The sequence below is a fragment of the Neltuma alba genome, unplaced genomic scaffold (assembly GCF_004799145.2).
Source record: "Neltuma alba isolate B1F8T4 unplaced genomic scaffold, ASM479914v2 tig00010596_pilon, whole genome shotgun sequence".
In the NCBI taxonomy this organism is placed as follows: Eukaryota; Viridiplantae; Streptophyta; class Magnoliopsida; order Fabales; family Fabaceae; genus Neltuma; species Neltuma alba.
This window is the reverse complement of record NW_021635458.1, coordinates 263,775-291,535: the sequence shown is the minus strand read 5'-3', so window position 1 is coordinate 291,535 and position 27,761 is coordinate 263,775. Positions and strand designations below refer to the sequence as shown.

The following is a 27,761-nucleotide window of genomic DNA, read 5'->3' as shown; positions in this document are numbered from 1 at the left end:
GACTGCAAAGAAGTCTCATGGCCTGAGAGAGTGCAAGAGAATGGCGGGCAATAGGATTACATATAATTCTCGTAAATCTGAAAGAACAAAAGTGAAGTGGTGTGATTCAGAGGTTATTTCCCCTCTTAAATGTCTAACAAGCAAGAGTTGAGCAAAACATCACCTTTTGCCAATATGAAATCATCTCTCTCCTCTCAGTTGCTCTAATGCGGTGAATCACGTTTTGATAACTGATATTGGAAAGCGACAGCTAAAAATTGAAGAATCAAATGGTAATAAATCAGCACTACGTCTCAGTAAATTACCGGATACTTCTATTACCATTAATGTTAATTCTTTCATTTCTATCAAAAACACGATCGTTGCTCTGCTTGTGTGGCTAAGTTTTGCTTGGAAGATAAAACAGAAAAGATGGCTGGCGATCGAAAACCAAAGGTGGTGATTGTTGGGGGAAGTATAGCTGGGGTATCAACCGCACATGCACTCTGTTCCGCCGGCTGGGACGTGGTGGTGCTTGAGAAAACCACCACTCCTTCCACCGGAAGTCCCGCCGGAGCTGGTCTCGGACTCGAACCTCTCGCTCAAAGCATCATTGGTTCATGGCTTTCTCGTCAGGAGCTCCTCCACGACTCTACCGTACCACTTACCATTGATCAGGTCCCGCTTTGAAAATCTCGGTTCCTTCTCCGTCTTCGTGCTTTTTTCCTCCTTCTACAGATATTCATTTCTAATTTTTTTTTTCCCAAAAAACTTTTGGTCTTCTTGGTTGATCGAGGGATTGTGAACTAAAAACAGTGTATCTCCGAATTCTTTCCCTTATTGGTTAACCCGAATTGAATAAACGAACTTATGTTTTTGCATTTTTCTGAATTTAGGAGCTGAAAGTTGTAATTGGAAAAATTGTAGCGATAATCTTGATCTTTGGTTGAAGCTGGAATCGTTTAAGACACCGTAGTGTTTCTCGATTGAGTAAAACAATGACTTGATTGGTCTGTGGTTTCTTGAGCAGAACCAGGTAACTGATAGTGAAAACAAGGTGAACCGGACATTGACAAGAGATGAGGGTTTCAACTTCAGAGCAGCACATTGGGGTGATCTCCATGGCCTTCTGTACAATGCATTGCCACCAAATGTATTTCTGTGGGGTCACCTATTTCTCTCTTTTCATATTGCGGATGATAAAGCCTCTGTTGCAGTAAAAGCTAGAGTTCTGAAAACGGGTGAGATCATCGAGATAGTAGGGAATCTGCTTGTTGCAGCAGATGGCTGTCTCTCTTCCATCCGCCAGAGATTCCTCCCTCATTTTAAATTAAGGTTTCTATCTCGAATCTGATTCTACCATACTTACACATACAAAATTACCTTCGCACGTGTAGAAATCCTCTAAGGACTAATCTTGCAGATATTCAGGCTATTGGGCTTGGAGAGGGGTTCTTGATTATTCGAAAGCTGAGAATTCTGAAACCATTACTAACATCCGAAAGGCATACCCTGATCTTGGCAAATGCTTGTACTTTGACTTGGGATCAGGCACGCACAATGTGTTCTATGAGCTCCTAAATAAAAGGCTTAATTGGATTTGGTATGTGAATCAACCAGAGCCTGACGTCCAGGTAATTGTCCCTCTTATCCTTCTTCTGATAATAACCGGTTTTCCTCTAACAAAGTTTGCTGGCTATTTGCTTTAGGGAACCTCGGTGACCATGAAAGTGAGTAGAGACATGATCCAGAAGATGCTCCGAGAGGCAGAGAATGTGTGGATTCCTGAGTTGGTAGACGTGATGAAGAATACAGAGGATCCATTTTTGAATTTCATATATGACAGTGATCCCTTGGAGAAAATATTCTGGGACAACGTGGTGTTAGTAGGAGACGCGGCTCACCCCACAACTCCTCACTGCTTGAGGGGCGCAAACATGTCAATATTAGACGCAGCGGTGCTAGGAAAATGCATAGAGAAGTGGGGATTTGGAAAACTACGATCAGCTTTGGAGGAATATGAATCCATTAGGCTACCAGTAAGTTCGAAGCAAGTTCTGCATGCGAGGCGTTTGGGACGCTTAAAGCAAGGATTAGTTCTCCCTGAGAGAGAGCCTTTCAACCCCAAGTCACCCACGCCTGAGGATTACCAGGAGCTTCAGCAGAAGAACATACCCTTCTTCACCCATGTGCCCTCCATACTTGATTCCATTTGATTGCCAGTATCATTAGAACATCAATTTGCGTATTACAGTGATGCCAACGACTGATATAACCATTATTGTTTCTCTTATACCTCTATCTGGTTTCTCTCTTTTTATTGTTCTCCTTTTCGCAACTTGTCCTCACTTTTAATGGAATAATTTGTAATGTCTTCATTATTAATATATGAATTTTCTTCCGAAGGGACAATCAGCTTTAGAGAAACTGAAAACAGGAATTTTATTAAAATCACAGTGATGACCGGGAACCCAATAAGGACCTTGGAGTTCAGAGAACTGCTGCTTATCATTATTTGAAGACCAAATAATTTCACGCTTATTCATTAATGAATTAATAATGTAGTCTTTCAAGAGTACATGAAGTTGAAACTCATCCACAAAATAACATTAACTGATATTGCACAAAGCTCTCTAACACCTCTTTGGTAAATGACACAGCATATAATAACAACCGAGGCAAACTATTCGGCTAGACTTCCCATTCCTAGTAAAAAGGGTAAACAGAAAAGGGCATTCATCTTCAGCACTAAAAACACATGGTGCTCCGTGATAGCTGCATTCCCACGTTCTCATAAACAGCAAACTAAACTTTCGAGGGCCATGTTGCTTGAGCTGACATAATAATTCCCACAATAACTCCAAATAGCCCAAGCGCACTGCCAAAGATCTCAATCACAAGAATTTTCACAAAAAGTGAGGAGTTCTGAGCATCAGACAATGCACAGCTACTTCCAATTATTCCAACGCATAACCTGACACCCAGAAATCAAATCGAATAATTAAAAGAAAGCATGAAGAATAAAATCTAAATTCAATTCATCGAGAAAATTTCATCAAGTTCCAAGAAGATACATACCCACAAACAAGATTTGCAAAGCCCACGATTATTCCAGAGGCAAAAATTGCATATCCAGCTCTAAGAGACTCAGGTGCATATATACTTGACTTTGGAACACTCTCTAATTTGGTTTGCAGAATGATAGCCACGATAACACCATAAATAGCAACAGCTTCACAGAAGATCACGCTGAAACACACCAATGCAATGAAAAAATTAATACATCAAGCGGAGCACATGATTGTGTAACAGCACCATCAGTATGCTTTATTCAGACAATATAAGAAGCAACTTAATTTTCACAAGATTCAGTTCAAACTTTCTTTTGTTCAGATAATCCAAATTCCAGAATGATAGCTCTAAATATTTGAATTTAAACAACTTAATTTATCATTAACCACAATAATTTGAATAAATGGATCCTCGTTGTGATAATGCATAAACGTCAGCAGGAAATTCAGGGGTAACGGGAATAAACAAATGACCCTCACTCACGATATAAAATAAAAGATGGCAAACAATACAAAATACAATGTGAAGTCAATAAATCCGTATCGTTTTTGTTACATTTTATAAACTTGATTCAGCTTCAGGGTGTCCGAAAGTAAAAGGTCAATGTTTTCATCTATTTCTTAGAAAGGATGCACCTGAGCTAACTAAACAAAAATAGTTCCAAATCGATTCCTATAGAAGATTTTATTCTACCCTATCTTCCACCTTCTGGCTGAAATTACACAGACTCCTTTCTATCCAAAATATGGAGAAGACTAAAGCAAATTCACATGGACAATTAAAAACATACAACAAACAAAGGAAGTGTATCGGGTGTTTGCTATTGCCACCTAAACTGTCGAGTGGAAACAAATATGTAACAAGCTCTATGGCTTTACCGTTCTCCTTTTCCCTTGGCAATCAATATAGAACAGTTCGAAATTTAAATTTAAATTCTCAATCGAATCTAAAATTAGCATATATAAGTTATCTACACAAAATCAAATATAAAATGGAAAATCCTGCCTAATCATCAGAAGCAAGCCTACTTGTCCGGCCTTTCAACATTGGCTGATAGCAATCAACTAGGGAAATTCCTAGTAATATTATCAACAACCGCGAAGAGAACGCAATTTTTCTTCCAAAATGAATTGAGCAGAACCCCCCAAAACGTGGCTAATTTAAAACTCAAAGGAGCAACTTCAAGGTTTCCAGATGCAACTAATAGAAGCAGATGGTAACATGAATCAATGAATGAAAAAGCAGAGTAAACAACTTAAAACAAAAATTCAGCAAAAGGATAAAAATACAAGTCGTACTGAGACTAATTACCTTATAAGATTCTTGGAGGTGATTCGGGGCGCCTTAATTGCGGCACCGATCAAGCTACTTCCAGTAATATAAATCCCCCTGGAAACAAGAAAAAAGGGCATAATTCAGAATCCCGAGTTACGAGAAAACAGACCAAAAATCGCGAATGAGAAAATGAAAGAGTACCAGGCGGCACCGAGGACAGAGACGCCGATAGATATGGCGATTCCAACAGCGGAGAACGTATAAGGAGAGATATTCACCAGCGCCCTAGACCACGAGCTCGCATCACCCAACATCGCAGAGCCAGACATTGCGCTCGTAATCCGTCGTGATCGTTCGAGGGAAGTTCACCGTCTGCGATCGGATCTGTCTCTGATATTCTGATTGGCGGAGATGACAGAACGCCGTGTCGTTTTTACGTTGTGAGGGGCGTGGACATGCCGTACCCAGCCCGTGCCGTTCTATTAATGGGGGGCAAAAAAAAAATGAAGCATCCAAAACCAGGAACTGTTTTTTGGGCCCAGCAGAAGCGGTGTCTATATGGGCCCAAAAATGTGGCCTGTGTGGCCCACAATAACAACAAAAAATGAGGAGAAAGCATTATATGGACTATTTCGAAGGCTTAAGTGTGCTATATTAATTTTCACTTGTATTAGTTTGTAATTTCCCTTTTGATTAGTTGTTCGTAATTCTTGGTCCTAGCCCTTTCTCTTGCAGCAAAAAAACAAAACAAAAAAAACACTTTTATTGAGTGTGGTCCCACCTCCAATACGGGCTTTTCCCCCAAATGCAATTTGGGCCTTACTTGTAAAAAGGTTTAAGGCTTAGGCCTGTTGCAATTGCTCACGACAAAAAAGATAAAAACTGGAAGGTGAAAAAACTATTTGCTTCCCAGAAAAAATTCTTACCGGAAAAAAAAAAAATTAAGAAGTGGAGGAAGAGTTCATAGATGATCTAGTTTTCCTTTAAGTAAAACGCACTGATGACTTTTTTATTTTATCTCAATTATAGAAATCTCTTTTTTTATTTTGAAAACATATATAAACCTCTCTTACAGTTCAAATATATGTTACATGAACCTCTTTTGTCTATTTAAAATTTTATTTCCATCCATTCAAACTGTTAATTGACCGTTAAGTTTGACTTTAAATTATTTTTTCCCAAAATGCCCATTTTTAACTTAATAATTATTTAGACATTTATTTTTCCAAAAACTGTTTTTATAAAATAAAAAAATAATTATTTTTAAAATTTATAATATGTTATAAATTTTATTAATTTTGATCTAAATCATAAAATTTTATAGTTCTAATATCCAATCACATTCGTTAGAAATTATTTACTTTGATTTTTTTAAATTGTAAAAACATATTTCAAATACATAGTTTTTGTTTATCATAAAGTTTAAATGATATAAATTTAAAATATTTTATAAATTATTTAAATTTATAATTCTAAAATTTTAAACACATCTTTGTTATAAAAATCTATACATATTTAGTCAAGTCTATATATATTTATTAAAAAATTAGTTAAATTTTTACTCTAATCTTTAATATTTATCTTAGCTGAATGAAATGATGTAACTGTACAAATATAATTTAGAAATTTATTAGAACGAGGGATAAAAAAGTAAATAAAATTTATTTTAATATAAATTTCAGTTAAAAATAATATTTTTAGAATCTTTTTAAAATATTTCTAACAATGTTAAATAATTGGACTAAACTGTATGCTTTTAAAATAGATGGGAGGTCTTTGTAATTAATGCAAACTAAAAGAGAAGCCAGAGCATTTTACTCTTTTCCTTTTTAGATGATCTAGTTTTCCTTTTTAAGTTAAATTCATTTTGTAAAATTAAATTATGACCCAAGAGTAACTTGGAAATCCTCAGCAGTAAAATTTTTTATATAAAAAACTGTCCTTCAGATGTGTAAATTTCCCACAAAAAAGCCCATTAGCATGTATTCATGAAAATGTTATTGCCTCGTATATTCAGGGGTTTGTTATCGCTTTTTCTGGCATACACGAAACAATCACTGTTCTTTATTCTAGCACTCAACAGAAGCACAGATATGTGATGATCCCATTTCATTTGTTCACAAGACTATAACACATATATTTATGTGTGCATGTATACGAATAATTTAAGACGACAACCATATATATATATATATATATATGGTGAATCATTTTGGCATAAAGGTGTAAACAAAAATGGATGAAATCACGTATATCTGCAAACGAACAGTGGTGAGCACCAAGCCAGTTGAAGCGGGAAAGTACTTTCCCTTGTCAGTTTTGGATCGTCACATGGAGAACAACCATATCAGAATGGTGTACTACTATCCCACTGCCCCACCACCAGAAACAGATTATAAGGTCGGAGAGATCACAAAGAACTTGAGAAACTCTCTGGCCCAAACCCTTACCTTCTTCCCCATAATGACCGGACGCTTGATCAGAGACGACAAAGGCCACTGGAAGGTCAAGTGCAACGACGCCGGCGTTAGAATGGTGGAGGCAAAAGCCAAAGGCAGTGTTCGTCACTGGTTGAAACATGTCAACAGAGAAAAGGAACTCCAACTCGTCCACTGGGAACACATGTTCCACAAACCTTACTTTTGGTCCACTTTTTATGTTCAGGTCGATATATAAATATATATAGACACACTTTTTAAGTTTCTGTTTCAACTGTTTATAGAAATCTATCAGAATAGTGATATTTTGCCATGTTGGCTTCCTCATTGGTGTTTCAGATAACTGAGTTTGAAGAAGGCGGGATAGCAATAGGGCTAAGTTTCAGTCATCTCCTGGCAGATACAACTTGCGGGACGAGGTTCATGAACGCTTGGGCTGATATTTCTTCCCTCAACAAAATGAGTGCTCCTCCTTTGTTTTACCCACTTCCTCCACGCAGACCTGGGAACAAAACCCCTAACCGCCAACCATACTTGGACTTGATCAACCACTACAGGTCCTCTGTTCAGAAACCCATTATTGCTGTCACAGAACCAAAATATACTACCATCAGTTTTGGGTTCTCAGATGAAATGGTTCGAACCTGCATGGGCATGGCTCAAGCTCCCGGTGGACCCATTCCCTCACCTTTTGAAGCCCTGGCTGGGCTTTTCTGGGTTTGTCTGAGCAAGATTAAAGGGATGACTAATAATGGGTTTGCGGATATGTCTATATGCTTGGATGCGAGGAAGGCCCTGGGCTTAGACCATGGCTTCTTCGGGAACTGCACGGTTTATAATAAGGTTCATGCAGGGGATTTAGGTAATGATAATAATAGGTTGGCACAAGCAGCGAGTGCCATAAGAGAAGCAGTGTCAAAGATGAACAGTGAGGGAATAATGGATTTGATCGAGTGGTTTGAAGATAGTGAGTTGAATTGTCCGACGATGATGAATGGTCATGATGTGATTTGTGGCAATATAGAGGAAGTGAATCCTTACATGACAAGGTTTGAAGATGGGTTGGAACCAATTCGTGTGAGTTATTACGTAGAGCCAGTTTTGGGAGAAGGACAGGTGTTGATTATGCCAGCACCAACTGAGGAGGGTCCGTCAGGCCGCGTCGCAACGGTGACCCTCCGAGAAGACCAAGCAAGCAAGCTTTGTGAACATGATCTTATTTCACACTTATGTCCAACAACTTCCATGAAAATCCGATGATTCTTTTTTTTTTTTGGTGGGTTTGCTGAAAAGAAATATTCTTCAAATTACGGGACCCAATGAATAGGTTTGGCGTCGTGTCATACCAAACTCGGTGGATGGGCTTTTGTTTTCATGCTGAAGAAAATAGACGCGCGTAACAAAAGAAATAAAAAGAGCAGATAAAGTTGGAGGCCAAAAAATGCGTCAGCCGGGAGTCGAACCCGGGTTCCCTTTAGACCGTAGTTTTGCATTAACCGTTGGGCTACTGACGCTGGCTGACACCCAAAGATTTGCTAAATGTATTATCCAGTAACGACAAGTCCTAAGTTCGCGTCCAAATAAGCGTTGCCTTCTTGCTATGCGCGCGTGCATGTATTTCTCGACCTGATTATCAAGTCTCAGTATGAAATTTCTCAAACAAAATTTCATGGGAGACAGTTGATGATGTCAAAAATAATGTGAAATTCCTTAAATAAAATTTCAATTCCGGGGCAGTTGATCAGGTCAAGAATAATCAACCTTATATGAAATTCAAATAAATCATACGACAGAAAGAAGACCACGACATATTCCAAAATAACACTTGCATGAAATTTATTCAAGTCATCAAAGTTGTTCAAACAACATAGAATCCTACAAAAAGGAGTAAGAAAAAGCAAAAGAGAATACTCAATGAAATTATTAAAGGAGATGATTTTTCTATTAATAAATTTATGTAACCGGCCATTAGAAATAAGATAAAATTTTGATGTTGTTGTGACAAAAAGTGGTTTAACTACCAGTAGAGTATAACAAACGAAATGAACTAAATAATCCTTCACAAGTAATACTTCCGATCTTAATTATAAGAGCCAATTGACTAATTTGAGGAGATAAATAAGTTAGTTATTTATAATAAATAGCTGTTGTTTTTCCTAAAATATCCTTACTAATCAAGTGTATTGGCTAGAACTACCATTATTAGAAGGACTATCTTGAAAAAAAATCTATAAATAGGAGAGACAAAGTAGATTAGAGTCTTATATTTAGGACCAAAATAAAAATCAAATAAAGTTTTATATTAAGGGCCGGAAGTCGTATTCAATACTAAGTATAGTCAGCTCATTAAGTTGCTGACTTTTGTATGGTTTTGAAATCTTGAATGAAGGGCTTTCCAAAGACAGTAAAAAACGAGATGTTTAGCACCACGAACTAACGTCGAGATCTGGCAGACGCAAACATGAAGTCAGGTTTGAGATGGAGGATGCCACCAACATGAGTTTTTCTGGGTAGCATTCAAATCCTGGGTAGAAAAATTAAACAAACCAATAATTTTTATTCCTTTTGGAAATTTCTGGTGCCCTAGGTTGCGTGTCACCTTGAAAGTCAAAAAAATTTCATAATTGAAGTGTACAATTCTGCTAGAAATCATAGCTTTGTCCAAAACAAAAGGGCCACACATCTAATAGAATTTTCAGCCTGTACATGATGTTGTTTAATTTTTAATATAGAATCTAATTAATTAATTTGAATAGATTAATAATACTAGTTAAATTAATTAATATGATATATTTTTTTAAAATATTTTAAGTATCTTCATTAATTTCTTCCATCTCTTTCATGCTTGATTGTTACTAAGAAAATATTAATAGAGTTAATTTAAAAAATAATAAATATGTAAAATAAATTTTATATAGAAAATTAATATTAATTCTCTAATTCAGTCTTATATTTGTCACGTGTCATCTCCCGCCTCAAGTAATGATGTGAGCGGCTTCATCTCTTTCATCCCATGTCCTTTTCTCGTCCTTTCCAAATTTCATAACCTCATACTTGACAGAAATTTTATGAATAATTTTTAGATAACATGTCGATGATTGTCAATTAATATTCCTCTTGTCATAGGTGCAAAAACTAATTAAAAAATTTATTTAAATTCTAAACACATTACATTAATTTATTTTATCTTTCATATCTGTTATATTTTTCTGAGTTAATTTGTCTAATTTATAAATTAATATATAATCTAATATTATATAGAAATTTTAAAAATATTACGTCATATTTTTTTAAAATTAAGTAATTCATTTAACTTTTCTTATAATTACTGATGGGCGGGAATAAAGAAATAATCAATCCTCCTGTGTTCCAAGCAATCATTTGGGGTTGTTTTAACAAATACTAGCATGTTTCTTTTCTCCTTCATTCATACTTTATCTCCTCCGTGGGGGCGCCAACATAAAATAATAATATTTGTCCGTTTTCTTTCTTTTCTCAAAGGACCACATGTTTCCCGCTTTTCCATATTAAAACAAAAAACAATGTGAAGTGCTTTTTCAATTTATTTATGCTCCCCTCTCTTTTTTTTGAACAAAGGAAAAAATGCATTTAATTATTTAATCAAATTCGATCCTCACGTGTGAAAAGATGATTCATTCAAGGTTTATGTTCTTTTAATTATAGATTTAATTTCAAGATTTACAAATGTTTTGATTTTACTCTCTCGTTATCAAAAAATTGAAAAAAAATAAATAAATTATTCCTGTTAAATTCAAGGAAAAAAACAGAACTAACTTCCCTTGTTAAACTAAACCACTTGATTTACACCCTTGACTCCATTGAAGCTCATCTTCAAGATGAAGAATACCCAATGCCTGGTTAATCAGTGGTCTACGAGTAAATCTTACTTACTTCCATAACTTTTGCATCCATTCTGCATCAAAGAGTCCAACATGAAAGCAATGGAGAGAAGCAAGGATGTGTTCTCAACGTTTGAACGTGAGGACGACGATGAAGCTCTGAAATGGGCAGCAATAGAGAGACTCCCGACATATTCGCGCATGAGGAAGAGTATCCTTGTTAACGCAGAAGGCAAAGCAAGTGAGGTAGATATCAAAAGGTTGAGTTTAACAGAGAGAAAGATTCTCTTAGAGAGACTCGTCGGGCTAGCAGAAGAAGATAATGAGAAGTTCTTGTTGAAACTTAAGGAACGGATTAATCGGTGAGTCGTAGTTAGGATTGCGGAAAGCGTTCATGAATGATTATGATATAGTGATGAAATGACTTGTACGGATGCTCGATATGATGAAACTTCTTTATCTCTGGTGTTTTAATTTAAACTGCTTTCGTGATGCTCGCTAACTTTTTGTACAGAGTTGGATTAGATATTCCAACAGTTGAAGTTAGGTTTGAGCATATAAATGTGGAGGCACAAGTCTACGTTGGAAGCAGAGCATTACCTTCATTGCTTAACTTTTATGGCAACGCATTAGAGGTAGCTCACAAAAACAGAGACGTGTTCCTTTCTTGTTTTGTTGTGTTATCGTCCACTATTAATCACGTTGTTTCGTTTTCTTATTTAATCTTCAGGGGTTCTTAAATTATGTTCACGTTTTGCCAACTCCAAAGAAACCATTACATATTCTTCAGAATGTTAGCGGAATCATAAAGCCCAGGAGGTGAATTCAAGACATTCATCTAGATAAAAAGAAATTCAATTCCTTTTTTTTTTTTTTTTAGTAAGAAACGGGATGTCATTCCAAAGGGAACTGTACAGTACAAAAAACCTTGGGATAAAGATAACAACACCAGGAACCAGGCAAATTACGAAATAAGAAGAATTAGATCTTTTTCTTTTCGTTCTAATGATGAGATATTTTGCAGAATGGCGTTGCTCTTAGGACCCCCAGGTTCCGGAAAGACTACTTTGCTGTTGGCTCTGGCTGGAAAACTCGGTACCGATTTGAAAGTAAGAAAACCAAAACTTGGAGTGGATAAAATTTTTAATTGTAAGAGTCTAATTCTATTATTGACAAAACAATAGCATTCTGGGAAAGTGACTTACAATGGGTACGGACTCGAAGAGTTTGTACCACAGAGGACATCAGCTTATATAAATCAGAATGATGTCCACATTGGAGAAATGACTGTGAGAGAAACACTGGACTTCTCAGCAAGATGTCAAGGAGTGGGGCACAATTATGGTTAGTAATTGAATCACTTGAATTGAATCCCAATATTCCAAAAGGCTCTAATTATGGTTTTTACTAACGATTCTCAACTTCACTTTGCAGAGATGTTGGCAGAACTGCTGAGAAGAGAAAAGGAAGCAAACATTAAACCAAATCCTGATGTTGATGCATACATGAAGGTGAGCCTTATCTCTGCAATGCTAAGGTCATTGTTTTTCTTCATACCGAATGTCTCTTAAACCTTGCAGGCAGCAGCACTAGAAGGACAAGAGACGAGCGTGGTCACTGACTACATTCTAAAGGTGACAGTTCGGATTCACTAAATGTGACACGTAGTGAAACTTCAGATTTTGACGCTATCCCTTCTTTATAATGCAGATTTTGGGACTAGAAGTGTGTGCTGACATTATGGTAGGGGATGAAATGATAAGAGGTATATCAGGGGGACAGAAAAAGCGTGTCACGACAGGTATTCCCTAGTTGACATATGAAATTAAAACCCATGACTACGCTAATTGATAAAAACTTTTTGGCATGAAGGGGAGATGCTCGTTGGGCCTGTGAGAGTGTTGCTCATGGATGAAATATCATCTGGTTTGGACAGTTCAACAACTTTTCAAATAATAAATTCAATGCGACAGTCCATCCATATTCTCAATGGAACTGCACTTATCTCTCTCCTACAACCTGCACCAGAAACTTATGAGCTATTTGATGATATCATACTTCTCACAGATGGCCAAATTGTGTACCAAGGCCCCAAAGAAAATGTGCTTGAGTTCTTTGAATCCATGGGCTTCAAGTGTCCTGAAAGAAAAGGAGTTGCTGACTTCTTACAAGAAGTATATATATGAGTGCAAATCACTTAGTTAACTTGAAAACAAGTTTAATTTTAATTTTGCTTCGTTTATCGTGTGTGTGCGTGCGCGCGCGCATTAATTCTTATCACCTCACACGAGTTATAATAGGTGACATCAAGAAAAGATCAACGGCAGTACTGGGCACGTGAAGATGCACCTTACAGTTTTGTTACTGTGAAGGACTTTGTTGAAGCCTTCCAATCATTTCATATAGGGCAAAAAATTAAAGATGAGCTGGACAATCCTTTTGACAAATCTAAATGTCATCCAGCTGCCTTGACCACAAAGAAATATGGTGTTGGCAAGAAAGAGCTGTTGAGAGCTTGTTTTAGCAGAGAATTTTTGCTTATGAAGAGAAATTCCTTTGTCTACATATTCAAAGCCACTCAAGTGAGTCGATGTGCTATTCATTTGATTGAATTTGAAATTCAAACTTCAATCATGCATGAATGTTGACGCTAAACGCCAATCATATGATGACAAATGGAGTTCTCATGTTTTCTTTCCTTCTTTATTTTTTGGTTCGAAAAAAGATTAGGAGATAGATAGGCTGTTTCATCTTCAGAGATGTATTGCATGCTTATGTTCCCCTTACACGTGTCATCTTTCTCCCTTTCAGCTTACTTATTTAGCTGTCATGACTACAACATTATTTCTACGAACAAACATGCATCGGGATACTGTGGCGGATGGAGGAACATATATGGGTGCCCTGTTCTTTGCTGTCATTGTAGCTATGTTCAATGGAATATCGGAGTTAAACATGACCATCATGAAACTTCCCATCTTTTACAAGCAAAGAGACTGTATATTTTATCCTTCATGGGCTTATGCTCTACCACCATGGATACTCAAAATGCCAATAACCCTTGTAGAAGTAGCCATTTGGGAAGGCATCACTTATTACGGCATCGGTTTTGATCCAAGTGTTGGGAGGTGAAAATGTGATTAAAAGAAGATCATTGCAGACAAATTACATTGATAATTACACATTTAATGAACTAATGAGAATTCCCAATGGCAGGTTCTTCAAACAATACTTCCTTATTTTGTGCATTAATCAGATGGCATCTGCGCTATTTCGGTTGATGGCAGCATTAGGAAGGGATGTAATTGTTGCAAATACTGTTGGATCATTCGCTTTACTTATAGTTCTGGTTTTGGGTGGATTTGTGATTTCACGAGGTAAAAAGATAAATTAATATTAATCATGAGAAGGAGGAGGATGCTGACGTCATGAATGCTTTTATAACAGTTGACAAATCTCTGTTCTTTTTTGCTAGAGAATATACACAAATGGCTCCTTTGGGGTTATTGGTCGTCACCATTGATGTATGGGCAGAATGCTATTGCTGTGAACGAATTTCTCGGGCATAGTTGGAGAAAGGTGATCCTTTATTTCTTTGTTTAATCATTTAGTATGGTCAAGAAAGTCAATGAAAAATGAGACGTAGAAGGATATACTAATGAGATAGTTGGGGGAATGTCTCGTAGGCTGTTCCCAAGTCCAATGAGGCATTGGGAGTTATGGTATTGAAATCTCGTGGGTTTTTCCCAGCAGCTTATTGGTATTGGATTGGAGCAGGGGCTTTGATTGGTCATACCTTTCTTTTTAATTTCCTTTTCACCTTGGCTTTGCAACATCTCAAACGTAAGCAATATATTGTAGTTTATCTTCTTTTTTTAACTTTATTTTCGTAATTCACAAAGCCTCTCTTTTGATAATTGAGCATTTTGCTGCTGCAGCATTCAAAAGAGCTCAACCAGGGCTGTCGAAAGAGAAATTGCTCGAGAGAAATGCTTCCAAAACTGGCGAGTTCATTGACCCTCCACAAGCAGAATTGAGTGCTTTTGGTGAGTCCTTGACCTTCTATCTCTAGTTTCTCTTTTATGTACTTGGAGTCTGATATTAAGGCCTTTCACAAACAAGATGACAAGTCAGAAACAAAGATCGAAGAAGTAGGTTTATCATGTGGACCATTTCCTGCACACAGTAGTCATAAGGGCATGGTGCTTCCTTTTCAACCTCTATCCCTCACCTTTGATGAGATCAGATATTCTGTCGACATGCCACAGGTATTTTGTGATCCCGTGTGCTCTTTTTTCATACAGCGGTTGTATTTAAATATACTGTTGGGTACAAACTCAAATTGTTGTCATTGAAGGAAATGAAAAACCAAGGTGTTCTTGAGGATCGTCTTGAACTTTTAAGGGGTGTGAGTGGTGCTTTTAGGCCAGGAGTACTAACAGCTTTAATGGGAGTAAGCGGTTCTGGCAAAACTACTCTGATGGATGTTTTGGCTGGTAGGAAGACTAGTGGCTATATCGAAGGAAGTATCACAATTTCTGGGTATACTAAAAAGCAAGAAACTTTTGCTCGTATATCAGGGTATTGTGAACAATTCGATATTCACTCACCCTATGTTACAGTCTATGAGTCCCTATTGTTCTCTGCATGGCTTCGATTGTCCCCTGAAATCGATGATGCAACTAAAAAGGTAGTATGAACAATGTGCTTTCAACAAAATAAGATCAAGTACAAGAAAATCAAAAGCATAAACAATATTAGCTTTCTAATAATTAACTAGAACGTTAAATTATGAGACCCAGATGTTCATAGAAGAAGTCATGGAGCTTGTGGAGCTTAACTCATTAAGGGAAGCACTAGTTGGGTTACCGGGTGAGACTGGACTTTCAACTGAACAACGCAAGAGGCTTACAATTGCAGTTGAACTTGTAGCCAACCCATCAATAATATTCATGGATGAGCCAACCTCGGGCCTTGATGCAAGAGCAGCAGCAATTGTTATGAGAACTGTGAGAAACACCGTGGACACAGGACGAACCGTAGTTTGCACCATTCACCAGCCAAGCATTGATATATTTGATGCCTTTGATGAGGTGAAAAATAATATCTTTGTCGTTTTGATAGAATCTAATTCAAGTACTACATTTTACATTTGAACTTAGTACTTTTATCTTACCACTTCAATAGTTGCTGCTTCTGAAATTGGGAGGAGAGCAGATATATGCTGGTCCGTTAGGCCACCATTGTTCCCAGCTGATTCAGTACTTTGAGGTGAGTCTTATTTTAATGAGATTGAACATATTAGTTGCTGCCACAACATTTGCACACTAAGCATTCAGCGTATGGTTCCTAAAGGCTATTCAAGGAGTTCCTATGATCAAAGATGGTTACAATCCAGCAACTTGGATGCTGGAAGTGACATCACCAGGGATAGAAGCAAACCTCAATGTTAACTTTACTATTGAATACAGAAACTCAGAACTCCACCGGTGAGTATCTTATCTCATACCGCATTACATTAATCATTAACAAACACAAGAAATGCACTTTTGTGCCTGTGGTTGTTAATAACATTAATGCAAGATAGGTGCATACATTTCTTACCTCATGATTCTGATGAAGTTCTGCATGAAGATTTTGTATGACTTGCTTATACTTCCTAATGTGCAGGAGAAATAAACAACTGATCCAAGAGCTTAGTACACCTCGTCAAGATTCAAAAGATCTCTACTTTGCAAGCCAATATTCGCAGCCTTTCTTTGCACAATGCGTAACTTGCCTATGGAAACAACATTTATCATATTGGCGCAACACGTCATATAGTGCAGTAAGACTACTATGTACAACAATTATAGCTTTGCTGTTTGGGATGATTTTTTGGGACGTTGGCTCGAAAAGGTGAGTGGAGAAGCCAAGATAACAAATAAAGTATGAATCGAAAATTTTAGCTTAACTCTTACCATTAGATGCCTATAATAAACTATGAAAGTACAGGAGAAGGGCGCAGGATCTTTTCAATTCCATGGGTTCAATGTATGCTGCTGTTATTTCCATTGGAGTACAAAATGGCTGCTCAGTGCAACCCATAGTGGCCGTTGAGAGAACAGTCTTCTATAGAGAAAGAGCTGCTGGAATGTATTCAGCTTTGCCTTACGCTGTGGCGCAGGTAAAATTACTCAAGTTACCAGCACACACACGTGTACGCACGCTTGAACTTTATACTTGTAGAATGATTTATGTTGCATGGTAAACTCAGGATTAAGCTTTTGTAGGTTATTATTGAGCTTCCTCACATCTTGATCCAGACTCTAATATATGGGGTTATAGTGTATGCCATGATGGGATTTGAGTGGACATTAGCCAAGTTCTTGTGGTATCTCTTCTTCATGTACTTCACCTTTTCATACTTCACATTCTATGGCATGATGACCATGGCTATCTCTCCCAATCCCCACGTTGCGATGATATTCTCAAGTGCCTTCTATGCAATATGGAACCTTTTCTCAGGCTTTATCATTCCCTTATCGGTAATTCCAAACACTCCCGCATAATTTTTTTTCACGTACTTTTCAAGATTAAGCTATGGAGTAAAGCTAATCCAAGAACAACATATCCTGGTTTGATGGCAGAGAATACCCGTGTGGTGGAAATGGTACTATTGGATTTGCCCTGTTGCTTGGACTTTGAATGGATTGATTACCTCCCAATACGGAGACCAAACGGAGAAACTAGAGTCAGGCCAAACAGTTGAAGACTTTGTGACAGGTTATTTCAGATTCAAATATGATTTCTTGGGAGTTGTGGCTGTTGTGGTAGCTTGTTTCTCAGTGCAGTTTGCGCTCATATTCGCCTTTGGAATCAAAGCATTTAACTTTCAAAAGCGATGAGTTAACGAAACCAAACTCCATCTCCATGTGAGGCCTATTGTGAAACTAAGGGCTTGTTTGGATATCCCAAAACCGTGGTTTCAGAAGTACTTTTCCGTAAAACGAGATAATCTCTTCCATATATTTACTTCGTAATCCGTAAAAGCACTTCTGAAACCATGGTTTGGTTTCTATCCAAACACACCCTAAATGTATGGATTGGCATTTCCTTAGGATTATTTTTGCCATATTAAGCTTGGTGTTACTACTCAACATTTGTTAAAATAATTAGAACAAATCGATATTGTACGTTGTATTTATAAATATTTTGTTCGCTGGACATTGTATTTACATATTTATTTGTGAGAAACTACCCAATGGCAGCAATAATTTCCACATAGCCAACTCGTTAGTGGCAGCACAAGAATATTCTTGATGGCATGCATCATTCCAATGCAAATGGCTCATTATTAAGTTCAGCTAAGCTTACCAGAAAAACCATAGCCTTGAGCAGCAAACACGCGGTTTCAATGGGTGGTATGTTGAATTTGAGTTGTTGTGTAATGGGCCTACTTTCTCACGCCATCTACTAGACCTCAATTTCTTAGGCCTTTTTATTTTTTTTATTTGGGAGGGTTTTAAGCTTATCACTTTTAACTCAATAGAAATTAGTCAAATACATAATTATCATTCAAAGAAAAAAATAGCTTGTAATTGTTTTTAATATAATGATTCATGTTATCGAATAATACATAAATACAAAACCGTCTTTTTCATAATTTATAAACACTTGGCAACAACCAAGACTCTCCATCGATATGATTTCATATATTCAACAAAAAGACGAGGCTTATCATAATTAAATTTTGTGGAAGAAAAAAATCACTATTAATTCGGATCTGACAATAGTTAAGTCAATAGCAATCGTGATATGATGGCAAAAACAAAAAGCAAATGTAATACTCCTCCGGTCCTTAATATAGGATCCAATTTTTGAATTGGTTTTGGTCCTAAATATAAGACTCATTTCTCATATTTATTTATTTTATCTAAATTACCCTTATGGATACTCCCTCAACTATAATCAAGTAGAAGAGAAAGAGGAGATATTAAAAAAGATGATTATGGTGTTTTAGAAAAAATGTGTCGCTTTTCTTATAATTAACTAACTTACCTAACTTTCTTAATCTAATCAAATTAGTTAAATAGGTCTTATATTAAGGACTGGGGGAGTATATTTTTGTCACGCGCTTATTAAACTATTATGTACCTATTATATACTACTCATGTCCTAAATATAAAACCCCTTTTGTAGTGTAATTTACACTATAAAAGTGATTTTATATTTAGAACCAGAGGAGTATTAATTACATCTCACGTTAAAAAATAATAATAATAAAGGAAGTGTCTAATGCTGTTGAGTTATATACATTGACATAAGACGCAGCTATATTGGAAATAAAAAGGAACAGGCTAGCTCGTTGTTGCCTAATAACATAAAAATATTTGTTTTATAATTTTGAAGGCCATAAGTTTTATTCTATATATCTAGCTTAAAAGGCAAAAGCTCAAAGTTAAGACCCGTTTGTAATCACGATTTTAAAAACAAAATTTATTTTATATTTTATAAATCATTTTAAATGGGCGCGTGATATTTTTCTAAGAAGCTCAATAACATAAGCATGTTTATTTATGAAGAATAAGTAAAATAAAAGAAAAATATCAAAATGAGATCTGCGTCCGGGGCAGACTGATTCGCCTTGGACTTGGCGTAATCAGACGTTCGAATCAGCGTCATTGCCTCCCCACTGCCCTACTCCCCAAAGCATGCTTTGTGAGCGACGTCTGCTGACTCGCCCCAACCCCTAACTTCAGTCAAATCTTTCTATTCCCCGCCCCTCAACATACCATTTCGCGACACGTGCCCTCCCCCTAATGACCAAACTACCCTCCACCGTCATTTCAGGCCCCCAACCTTTCCTCATTCTCATCGTTCTCCGTCACCTCATCGAGTTATCGTTAACGTGTTTTCTCACTTTTCTGTGGGAGGTCCTTCCTTGTCATTATAACTACAGCTCCCCTGGCTTCTATCTCCTACGCTCGTCTCCACTGATTCTTAACTGGCCAATCCGTCCCACGCGACTCGCTGCCCCTTCGTCACGTGACATCATCCTCGCCTTCCGTGTCCGTGACGCAAACTTGACTCTGCTCTATTTTCACGTAAATACAATACAATGACAGTCCATGCTCTCCCTGTCTCTCTCCTGGGTGGGTCTTGCTTGATCCGAAGTCCGACCCAGAATCTCAACTTGTGCTGCGATATTTCCTCTGTGATGCTAATTGGCAATTATTTCTAGGGTGTGTTTGACACACCCCAAACTATGGTTTGGGAAAAATGTTAGCCAAACACCCTTAAAAAAATCAAAACCATGGTTTGGGTTCAAAACCATGGTTTTGAGAAAAGCAGAAATTTTTTACTTTTAAAGGAAAAGGGGAGAGTGTGAGAGCCTATAGGATATGTATCTTATTGTTTTTTTATAAACATATTTTTTATAAATATATTTAATCTTATATCTTATAAATATATATATACATATTAATTATTTATTAATTATATTATCTTATATATTATTAATATATGTTAATAAAAAATATATTATTAACAATTTTATTCCTTCCAATTAAAATATATCATAAAATATATTTTTTTTATAATTATCATATTAATTTATGCCAATTTGTATATATAAAAAGTACTTCTAATAACAACTATCCAAACACTCACACTTCTCAAAATCACTTTTTCACAAAATCTATTCTTCCCAAAATCTATTTTTTTCAGAATCTATTCTCCAGAAGCTATTCTCCAAACCATAGTTTGGTTTCATCCAAACACACCCTAACTGTCACTGTGGGGACCTCTTTTAGTTTTTCATGTTGAGGAATTGTTAGTGTCAATGGCAGAAAGAAACCCCAGAACCGTGTCATAGAACTACGTACATATAATAGAGCTCTTATTCCGATTATATCCCTGCTTTAATAATTGTTGTTTTTAACGTTTTAGTTAAGGTGATATGTTTTGATGTAATCTTCTCCGGAACCTATATCGTTAACGATGATTGGAATCAAACCCTTTTGAATTGTATTATTATAGCCGTACCAGGAACAACCTGCGTAGTGTCGAATGATCGTTATCATGTGTGTTTGTGTGTTAGTCAAAAGGATATATGATCGATTAGCAGGGTAGTTTACTGATGGATTTCTGATGAAAAGGCTTAAGGCCTTTGTAAACTGCCTGAGCTGTACGTGTAGTGCAGAAGTTTCAGATTGATGCGTTAATTTAAGCAAAGAGAGAAACACACATCACAACGTTGTCAGCTTACGTACGTTTTCAAGAGAGAAGCTAGATATTATAGCCTAATGATAGATATAAAGGAATTTGTCAGTTCCTGCTTTCTTCAAAGCCCTTTTTTGGGTTGAGGGGAGATCAAAGATTCTCTTCACGTAACTTCTACTTTGCAAGGTACATTAACTTAGAATAGATAAACAAAAAAGATGCAATAATATATAGCTTGTGAAGTAGCTCACCTGTTTGTGTGTTGTGAATGACAACAACACAGAGCTTTTTATCTTCAGATAAAATTTATATACTATCATTCCTGTACTAACTAGACATGCCACGATAGGTATGTTGATGGATATATAGAGTGGGTGTGTCTGTGTGTTCATTGACATCGATTGTGGTTTTTGTTGTATAGGCTCCGTAGGTTTGTCTTCTTATTCAATATATAGACAGCCAAATGATGATAACGAATGAATAATACTACGGGACTATCATGTTATGCAAATCCTTGAGATTTTAAGTAGTTGCAAGAGATTTTGCTTCTGATCTGTATATATATAACAACACATAGCTAGAGGTTGAAGATTCGACAACTCAGATCTTGTGTACGATGCTTAATTATGAACATCACATAACACTGGAACCGAACCCGACCCATCGACTTTAATCCGTCACATTCACTTTTTTTTTTTAATTTGCTTTAATCAGACTATATATCTTTGTTACCTATTGCTGTTTATTTTGCGGTGATTCAAGCAGGAAAAGTCACTAGCTTTGGTTCGAACTGGACGTTATGCAAACGTCAAAGTAGGCATCAATTAATTAACAAGAAGTCCTTTAATTATCCATCTTTTTTGGGAAAGCAAAGCATTGATCGGGTTATTGATTTAATTTCAAGATCCATGTGCCTGTCATAATATGATCATTCACCACGATCGAGTTCAAAAACTATATATGGAGGCTTGATCAATTTTTTCCAGAACTAAATAATGCATGCATGTATCAATATATAAAACGCTAGAAGTGTTTAGTGTCTGGAAAAGCTTTCCCCACTACTCCACGAAAAATTAGAATACACTTGGATCTTTATTTATCGTTCAACGTGGGAAAACAGAGAGAGTCTAGTTAATATTGGTCAGGGATATTTTCATAAAAGACATCATTAAATATTCATATAAGTCTATGTTATTTTCTTTGTCGTCTTTGATAACAAAGGATCTTTTAAATTGTTTCTTAAATTTGACAGTGGAAAGAGTGTACAACTAAAATACAAAAATATCATAAAATGTGATTAGTTTTATGATTACTATTAAGAAAATATATATACTGTTCCGGTTCTTAATATAAGACTCATTTAACTAATTTGATTAGATAAAAGAAGTTAGGTAAGTTAGTTAATTATAAAAAATGTGATACGTTTTTTCTAAAATACCATAATTATCTTTCTTAATACCCTCTCTTCCTCTTCTACTTGATTATGGTTGAGAGAGTATCTATAAGGGTAATTTATAAAAAAACTGATAAATATAAGAAATAAGTCTTATATTTAGAACCAAAACTAACTCAACAATTAGGTCTTATATTAGGGATTGGAGGAGTATATATATATCTGTGTGCATGTATGTGTATATAAAAGTAATGTCAAGGATCCATCACAAACTTTAACCCCCGAAAAACACACACACTTGTTTGGACATGCACATATAACATGTCATGATATGAGGCGAACTTAGGAATCCGGACATGATGTTGTAATAATTATACCTAGGAACTAATAACCACAAGCATGATATAACTGAACTGGAGGCATGTCCGTTTGACTGCTTCAGTTATTAGCTTGTTAATAATTCGTGGCGCGACCATGCAAAATATATAATTATTATCGTTGTTGTTCTTTTCAATCGAGATACACGCACACAGAAACGTGTGTGTGGCTACCTCAACTCCCTCGTAATCCACTTTACTAGGATCCCATGGCTTCATATCTAATTTGATTTTCAGATATCGTTTTCTTATTTTTCGGTTACTATAAATAACACTACTCATAGCAGGCCTCAAGTTTGAGTAATAATACATGTATATTTATTATTTGACTTCATCTATACTTAATGATTCGTCTCAGTAATTAATCGATCCGATCGATCTATCAACTGATTCTTCTTCCCCGACAATTATGAACATAACAGATAACACTGACTTTCTATTTTTAAACCCAAAACCAGACGGCATTATCTATATAAATGAGACTGACAACTCCAACCAAATGCATCAAAACCACTGAGAAACACAGAGCATTGAGCAACTCATACGGACGATTTGCTGGTGTTTATTACTACATAAACACTGTCTCTCTCTATATATATATCTCTGTCCCTCACTAACTCTCACTTGTTTCAAATACAAGTTTGTCGCTTACTGGCTTTCTTTTGCATTTAGAAGGCACGGTTCTCATTTCAAAGTTCTAACAGACCGCTATCCATCTTTTATTACCTCTTAGAATTTTCCATCGCGTCGTAAGAAACCGAGAGAAAAAGGTTACTCTTTTTTCTTTCTGCTGGGTCCTTCCTCCTTTTCCGGAAAAGCAATCCGCTTCTTGTTTTCGGCTTTATTACATGGCTTCTTGCAAATCATCACAAGTCGAAGCAATGTGCGAGGTTGTTCCAGGGCCTATCATTGTAGGTGCTGGACCCTCTGGCTTAGCCGTCGCAGCTTGCCTCTCTCAACAATATCGAGTTCCTTCACTCCTTCTTGAGAGGAGCGATTGCATTGCTTCTCTTTGGAAGAACAAAACCTACGATCGTCTCAGGCTTCATCTTCCAAAAGAATTTTGCGAGCTTCCTTTAATGGGTTTTCCTGAAAGTTACCCAAAGTATCCTAACAAGTTTCAGTTCATCACTTACCTGGAATCCTACGCCTCACGTTTCTCACTTCGTCCACGGTTCAACCAGAACGTCCGTGAAGCCCGCTTCGACCCCACCTCGGGTTTATGGATCGTTCGAACTCAGGATTTCGTCTACATTTCTCGGTGGCTCGTTGTGGCCACCGGCGAGAATGCTGAACCCTTTATTCCTCAGATCTTCGGGATGGAGAATTTTCGTGGACCTATTATTCACACCATCGATTACAGGTCCGGCACTGATTATAGGAACAAGAGAGTTTTAGTCGTAGGTTGTGGTAACTCTGGTATGGAAGTTAGCTTGGATCTCTGCAATCACAATGCAAAAACTCACATAGTTGCTAGAAATGCTGTAAGTTGACTTCCCTCTTTGCTTTCTTTAATCCTCAAAATCGACGATGTTATCCCCCCCCCCCCAATTCGGGCAAGTAATCATGAAGTTAGAAAGCGTGTCCTTTTTACTCAAAAAAAGAAAGCGTGTCCTTTTTACTCACTTTTTTGCACAAATTTATATTACAGGTCCATGTTCTCCCTCGAGAGATGTTTGGATTCTCAACGTTCGGACTAGCTATGACCCTCCTTAAATGGTTTCCGTTAAGAATAGTGGACATGCTCCTCTTACTCTTGGCTTATTTCATCATTGGAAACACTGATCAGCTCGGTCTCCGGCGACCCAAAACCGGCCCAATGGAGCTCAAATGCATCGCCGGAAGGAGCCCTGTTCTGGACGTCGGTACCCTCGGAGAGATCAAAGCCGGAAGAATCAAGGTATAAACATACCATATGTTTCAACTTAACAAGACAATAATCTTAACTGCGAGCCAATTAAGATGCTCTGAGATGTGAGCTGATTAAGATTTCTGTGGGTTTCAGGTGGAGGATGGCGTGAAGGAGATAACGAGAAATGGTGCCAGAATGATGGATGGACAGGAGAAGGAGTTCGATGCAATAGTATTGGCAACGGGGTACAAAAGTAACGTGCCTAGTTGGCTTAAGGTAAGAATTTTAACCTCTTATCTTTCTTACGTTTTTAGCTTTATCCTATTATTATGAAACACTCGTGACTTTTCACTCTCTGGTCTCGGATATCGGTCCGTGCAAATATCCGCCACCACCGCCACCACATGTACCTACAAATGTCTTCTTCAAAGCATGCCAAAAAAAAAAAAAATCCTTCTATAATACTCTTTCAGTTTTTATTTACTATAGGATCTAATTATTAATTTAATTTTAGTTTTAAATATAAAATTTATTTTTCATATTTATCAATTTTTTCTAAATTATTCTTATAAGTAATCTCTCAACCATAATTAAATAGAAAAAAGAGAAAAGATATTAAGAAAGATGATTATAATATTTTAAAAAACATATATCATATTTCTTATAATTAAATAATTTTTTTAATTTTTTTAATTTAATGAAATTAATTAAATAGGCCTTATATTAAAGATAAGAGGAGTATTTTATTTTTGTACCTTTAAAAACTGCTTTAAATTCAAACTTCGTACTTCTTGTGACGAACATGACGAGTAACAATCATTGGATATCGTGTTGTCAACTTGCAAAATCACATCCAGCTATAAGATGTCATCTTTTCCCGTCTTCTGCAGATAAAACCCAATTAATCAAACTGACTCATCCTTCAGTCAATTCCCTCCGATCCTATTGATTCTTGTTTTCTTGTATGATACTGATCGGTATTTGCCAGTAACACCCAATGTTTGCACGTCACTGTCTTTAAAAAAAAGCTCAGCAAGAGTTCTCTCTGTTTGTTTTTTTCCCCACCGGAGCGAAAGTTCTCTTTAGGGCATAGTAGATAACTATATCTGAAGGGTTTATCATATAGTACTGTTATATTATTATAATACCTTGTTTCATCTTCAAAGAGTTAATGATGTGTTTGGGAATGGATATTTTTTGTGCACAGAGCTGTGAATTTTTCACCGCCGACGGGATGCCAAAAACGCCGTTTCCAAACGGATGGAAGGGAGGGAATGGATTGTATACGGTGGGGTTCACGAGAAGAGGGATCCTTGGAACCGCCTCGGATGCAGTGAAGATCGCCGGAGACATATCGGATCAATGGAGGAATGCTAAGGACCAGAAGAAATACTGCGATCCACAAACAGTCCTAGCCAACAGTTCCTAAACCTTTGTTTTTATTTCTTAGTTTTTTTTTTTGCCTCCCTTTTTTTCCCCCTAATTTTTCTGGCCAGCCATGATCCGATAGTATTTTTCGGACAACAATTTTGTAGAGAAATAAGAGCCAGATATTAGATGAATAAGTAGCTAGCTAGCAAAAATCCTAGGCTAGGCTATCGTATTTTTCCTTTTAAGGCTCTCAGGGATGAATAAATTGTATGCACAATTTTTTGTATTGCATCTATCAATGATGATCTAGTCTTTTGAGTAGTTTCGACTCTTATCAAGTTTTTTTTTTTTTCCATGTAAAACTTAATTCATCGTGTATGACTTGCAGAGAAAATAAAGAAGCTTATGAAATGGAACGATGGCGCCCAGTCTCAACAAAAGAGTTAACAAATTAATTCCTACTTCAGCTAAAACATAAATATTGACCCATGTATAGTCTGAAAAACGTTTGGTGTGCTTTTAATATTAAAAAGTGAAAATAAAAATGATGAAATTAACTACTGCTAGTATTGTATAGTAATAATTAAAATATCAATGCATAAACAAACAAAAAAAAAGGAGAGGAACAATAATCTATTTCCTCCAGGCAGTTGCACTGGGCATTTCTACTTGCAGCTTTCCATCACTCAAACGTTGCATCAAAGAGGAACCTACCTCCCAACTGAACCAGCTGGAAAAGGCTTTGAGCCACAACTTGTTTAGGAGAAACGTACGTGCATACCAAGGCAAACTAAAAAGCAGATAACGGGTATGTTTAGATAACGGCTATGTTTGGATTGACGTTGGGCAAAACTGACTTCTAATCCAATTGACTTTTGTAATTGAAGTTAGAGTAAAATTCAGTCAGTGTAATGCGATTTGTGTTTGGATAGGTGCTTATAAAAAGTTAGTTGAAAAAGTTGAAAGTTGTTTGGATGATTAATAGAAAAGTTAGTTTAGTTGTAAAATGACTGAAAAGGGCATGGACTTTATTGAATAGTAGTGTTTGAAATTTTATGTTTTTAATGTGATAATAGTTTGAAAAAAATATGTAAAATTATTATGAAAATATAAATAGTTTATTTGTGAGATTATAAAATAAAAATATTTGTTACGGAGAAAATTTGAAAACACATTGTAGATAATTAATTAAATATACATGATGGACAAACATGAATATAAATTAAAATTCATTTGGTCTCTAATTAAAGTAAATGAAATCAGATAACTAATTAGATCATAAGCTTTCCACAATTTTCCCATAAGTCAGTTAGAAAAGTTGATCCAGATTGCGTTGGATAAATCAGTTAGAAAAGTTACTTTTTCCCATAAGTCAGTTAAAAAAGAAACCCTATCCAAACAATCTTCTGAACCACAATAAGCCACTAACCTCAGTTTCACGCTTCCCCAGACACTTTTGGCTTCTCCAACTGCAATCCAAACATAGTCAACATATGCACACACGCAGCTAAGGTGATGTTTGAAAAACACTGGAATCAATTTAAAAAATATTTTTACATAAATCAAGGTAAATTTTTTTTTACATAAATTTAAAACTAATTCAAACACGCCTTAATGCCTTAATTAATTAGGTGATTTAGTGCAGTCACGGAAATATAGGAAGCTTCAATCCTTTCCTTCACACACTCGCAAATCAGCATAATATGTTAATTTCAATATTGTTTTCGAGTTAAAGTGGTGAGAGAAGGCAACGAAACGCTGCGAGTCAGTGTCTGTGGTTATATAATGGAGACTATGATAGGGTGGTGTCACTCATCTTCTGCACAGAGACGTTTGTACGAAACCATCAGTCCTCTCGACCTGATCTTTTGCCGCCATACGTAAGGACAATGGACAGATCAGACTCTGAAGCGAGAAGGGGGAGAAAACAGGAACTTGAGA

General features: G+C 36.4%; 5 protein-coding genes across 5 annotated transcripts; 4 read left to right on the top strand and 1 right to left on the bottom strand.

The window, feature by feature from the left end:
* The first annotated feature begins 19 nt into the window (after nt 1-19).
* LOC114757434 (6-hydroxynicotinate 3-monooxygenase) lies at nt 20-2,381 on the top strand. The gene is made up of 4 exons (XM_028946495.1): nt 20-657; nt 1,010-1,314; nt 1,403-1,613; nt 1,689-2,381. The coding sequence occupies exons 1-4, from the start codon at nt 412-414 to the stop codon at nt 2,193-2,195; spliced, it is 1,269 nt and encodes a 422-aa protein (XP_028802328.1). The 5' UTR covers nt 20-411; the 3' UTR covers nt 2,196-2,381.
* A 112-nt stretch (nt 2,382-2,493) lies between these two features.
* On the bottom strand, nt 2,494-4,747 carry LOC114757431 (V-type proton ATPase subunit c''1). The gene is made up of 4 exons (XM_028946490.1): nt 4,528-4,747; nt 4,363-4,440; nt 3,058-3,228; nt 2,494-2,953 (listed from the first exon to the last, which is right to left on the bottom strand). Exons 1-4 carry the CDS (start codon nt 4,653-4,655, stop codon nt 2,785-2,787), a joined length of 546 nt encoding a protein of 181 aa, XP_028802323.1. The 5' UTR covers nt 4,656-4,747; the 3' UTR covers nt 2,494-2,784.
* A 1,814-nt stretch (nt 4,748-6,561) lies between these two features.
* On the top strand, nt 6,562-8,024 carry LOC114757464 (shikimate O-hydroxycinnamoyltransferase). Its single transcript, XM_028946523.1, has 2 exons — nt 6,562-6,990; nt 7,104-8,024. The coding sequence occupies exons 1-2, from the start codon at nt 6,562-6,564 to the stop codon at nt 8,022-8,024; spliced, it is 1,350 nt and encodes a 449-aa protein (XP_028802356.1).
* A 2,621-nt stretch (nt 8,025-10,645) lies between these two features.
* Nucleotides 10,646-17,841, top strand: LOC114757438 (ABC transporter G family member 39). Its single transcript, XM_028946500.1, has 25 exons — nt 10,646-10,986; nt 11,139-11,259; nt 11,355-11,443; nt 11,649-11,733; nt 11,809-11,968; nt 12,059-12,135; nt 12,205-12,258; nt 12,335-12,425; nt 12,497-12,798; nt 12,925-13,206; nt 13,436-13,752; nt 13,841-14,001; nt 14,100-14,203; nt 14,311-14,467; nt 14,563-14,670; nt 14,747-14,892; nt 14,982-15,314; nt 15,427-15,717; nt 15,812-15,895; nt 15,980-16,113; nt 16,295-16,522; nt 16,619-16,790; nt 16,897-17,151; nt 17,254-17,556; nt 17,697-17,841. The coding sequence occupies exons 1-24, from the start codon at nt 10,718-10,720 to the stop codon at nt 17,509-17,511; spliced, it is 4,278 nt and encodes a 1,425-aa protein (XP_028802333.1). The 5' UTR covers nt 10,646-10,717; the 3' UTR covers nt 17,512-17,556; nt 17,697-17,841.
* A 5,604-nt stretch (nt 17,842-23,445) lies between these two features.
* On the top strand, nt 23,446-25,878 carry LOC114757462 (probable indole-3-pyruvate monooxygenase YUCCA4). Its single transcript, XM_028946522.1, has 4 exons — nt 23,446-24,081; nt 24,249-24,497; nt 24,603-24,725; nt 25,657-25,878. The coding sequence occupies exons 1-4, from the start codon at nt 23,446-23,448 to the stop codon at nt 25,876-25,878; spliced, it is 1,230 nt and encodes a 409-aa protein (XP_028802355.1).
* The last annotated feature ends 1,883 nt before the right edge of the window (nt 25,879-27,761 follow it).

Excerpts from the sequence above, each read along its gene's own strand:
- LOC114757434 (XM_028946495.1), top strand. The coding sequence starts at position 412 with ATGGCTGGCGATCGAAAACCAAAGGTGGTGATTGTTGGGGGAAGTATA. Across the intron at positions 1,315-1,402 it reads CTCCCTCATTTTAAATTAAG|ATATTCAGGCTATTGGGCTT; the intron begins GTTTCTATCTCG and ends CTAATCTTGCAG. Across the intron at positions 1,614-1,688 it reads AACCAGAGCCTGACGTCCAG|GGAACCTCGGTGACCATGAA; the intron begins GTAATTGTCCCT and ends TATTTGCTTTAG.
- LOC114757431 (XM_028946490.1), bottom strand. The coding sequence starts at position 4,655 with ATGTCTGGCTCTGCGATGTTGGGTGATGCGAGCTCGTGGTCTAGGGCG. Across the intron at positions 3,229-4,362 it reads ACCTCCAAGAATCTTATAAG|CGTGATCTTCTGTGAAGCTG; the intron begins GTAATTAGTCTC and ends GGTGTGTTTCAG. Across the intron at positions 2,954-3,057 it reads TTTGCAAATCTTGTTTGTGG|GTTATGCGTTGGAATAATTG; the intron begins GTATGTATCTTC and ends TCTGGGTGTCAG.
- LOC114757464 (XM_028946523.1), top strand. The coding sequence starts at position 6,562 with ATGGATGAAATCACGTATATCTGCAAACGAACAGTGGTGAGCACCAAG. Across the intron at positions 6,991-7,103 it reads GGTCCACTTTTTATGTTCAG|ATAACTGAGTTTGAAGAAGG; the intron begins GTCGATATATAA and ends TTGGTGTTTCAG.
- LOC114757438 (XM_028946500.1), top strand. The coding sequence starts at position 10,718 with ATGAAAGCAATGGAGAGAAGCAAGGATGTGTTCTCAACGTTTGAACGT. Across the intron at positions 15,315-15,426 it reads TCGATGATGCAACTAAAAAG|ATGTTCATAGAAGAAGTCAT; the intron begins GTAGTATGAACA and ends TATGAGACCCAG. Across the intron at positions 16,791-16,896 it reads TGCCTTACGCTGTGGCGCAG|GTTATTATTGAGCTTCCTCA; the intron begins GTAAAATTACTC and ends AAGCTTTTGTAG.
- LOC114757462 (XM_028946522.1), top strand. The coding sequence starts at position 23,446 with ATGGCTTCTTGCAAATCATCACAAGTCGAAGCAATGTGCGAGGTTGTT. Across the intron at positions 24,082-24,248 it reads ACATAGTTGCTAGAAATGCT|GTCCATGTTCTCCCTCGAGA; the intron begins GTAAGTTGACTT and ends TTTATATTACAG. Across the intron at positions 24,498-24,602 it reads TCAAAGCCGGAAGAATCAAG|GTGGAGGATGGCGTGAAGGA; the intron begins GTATAAACATAC and ends TGTGGGTTTCAG.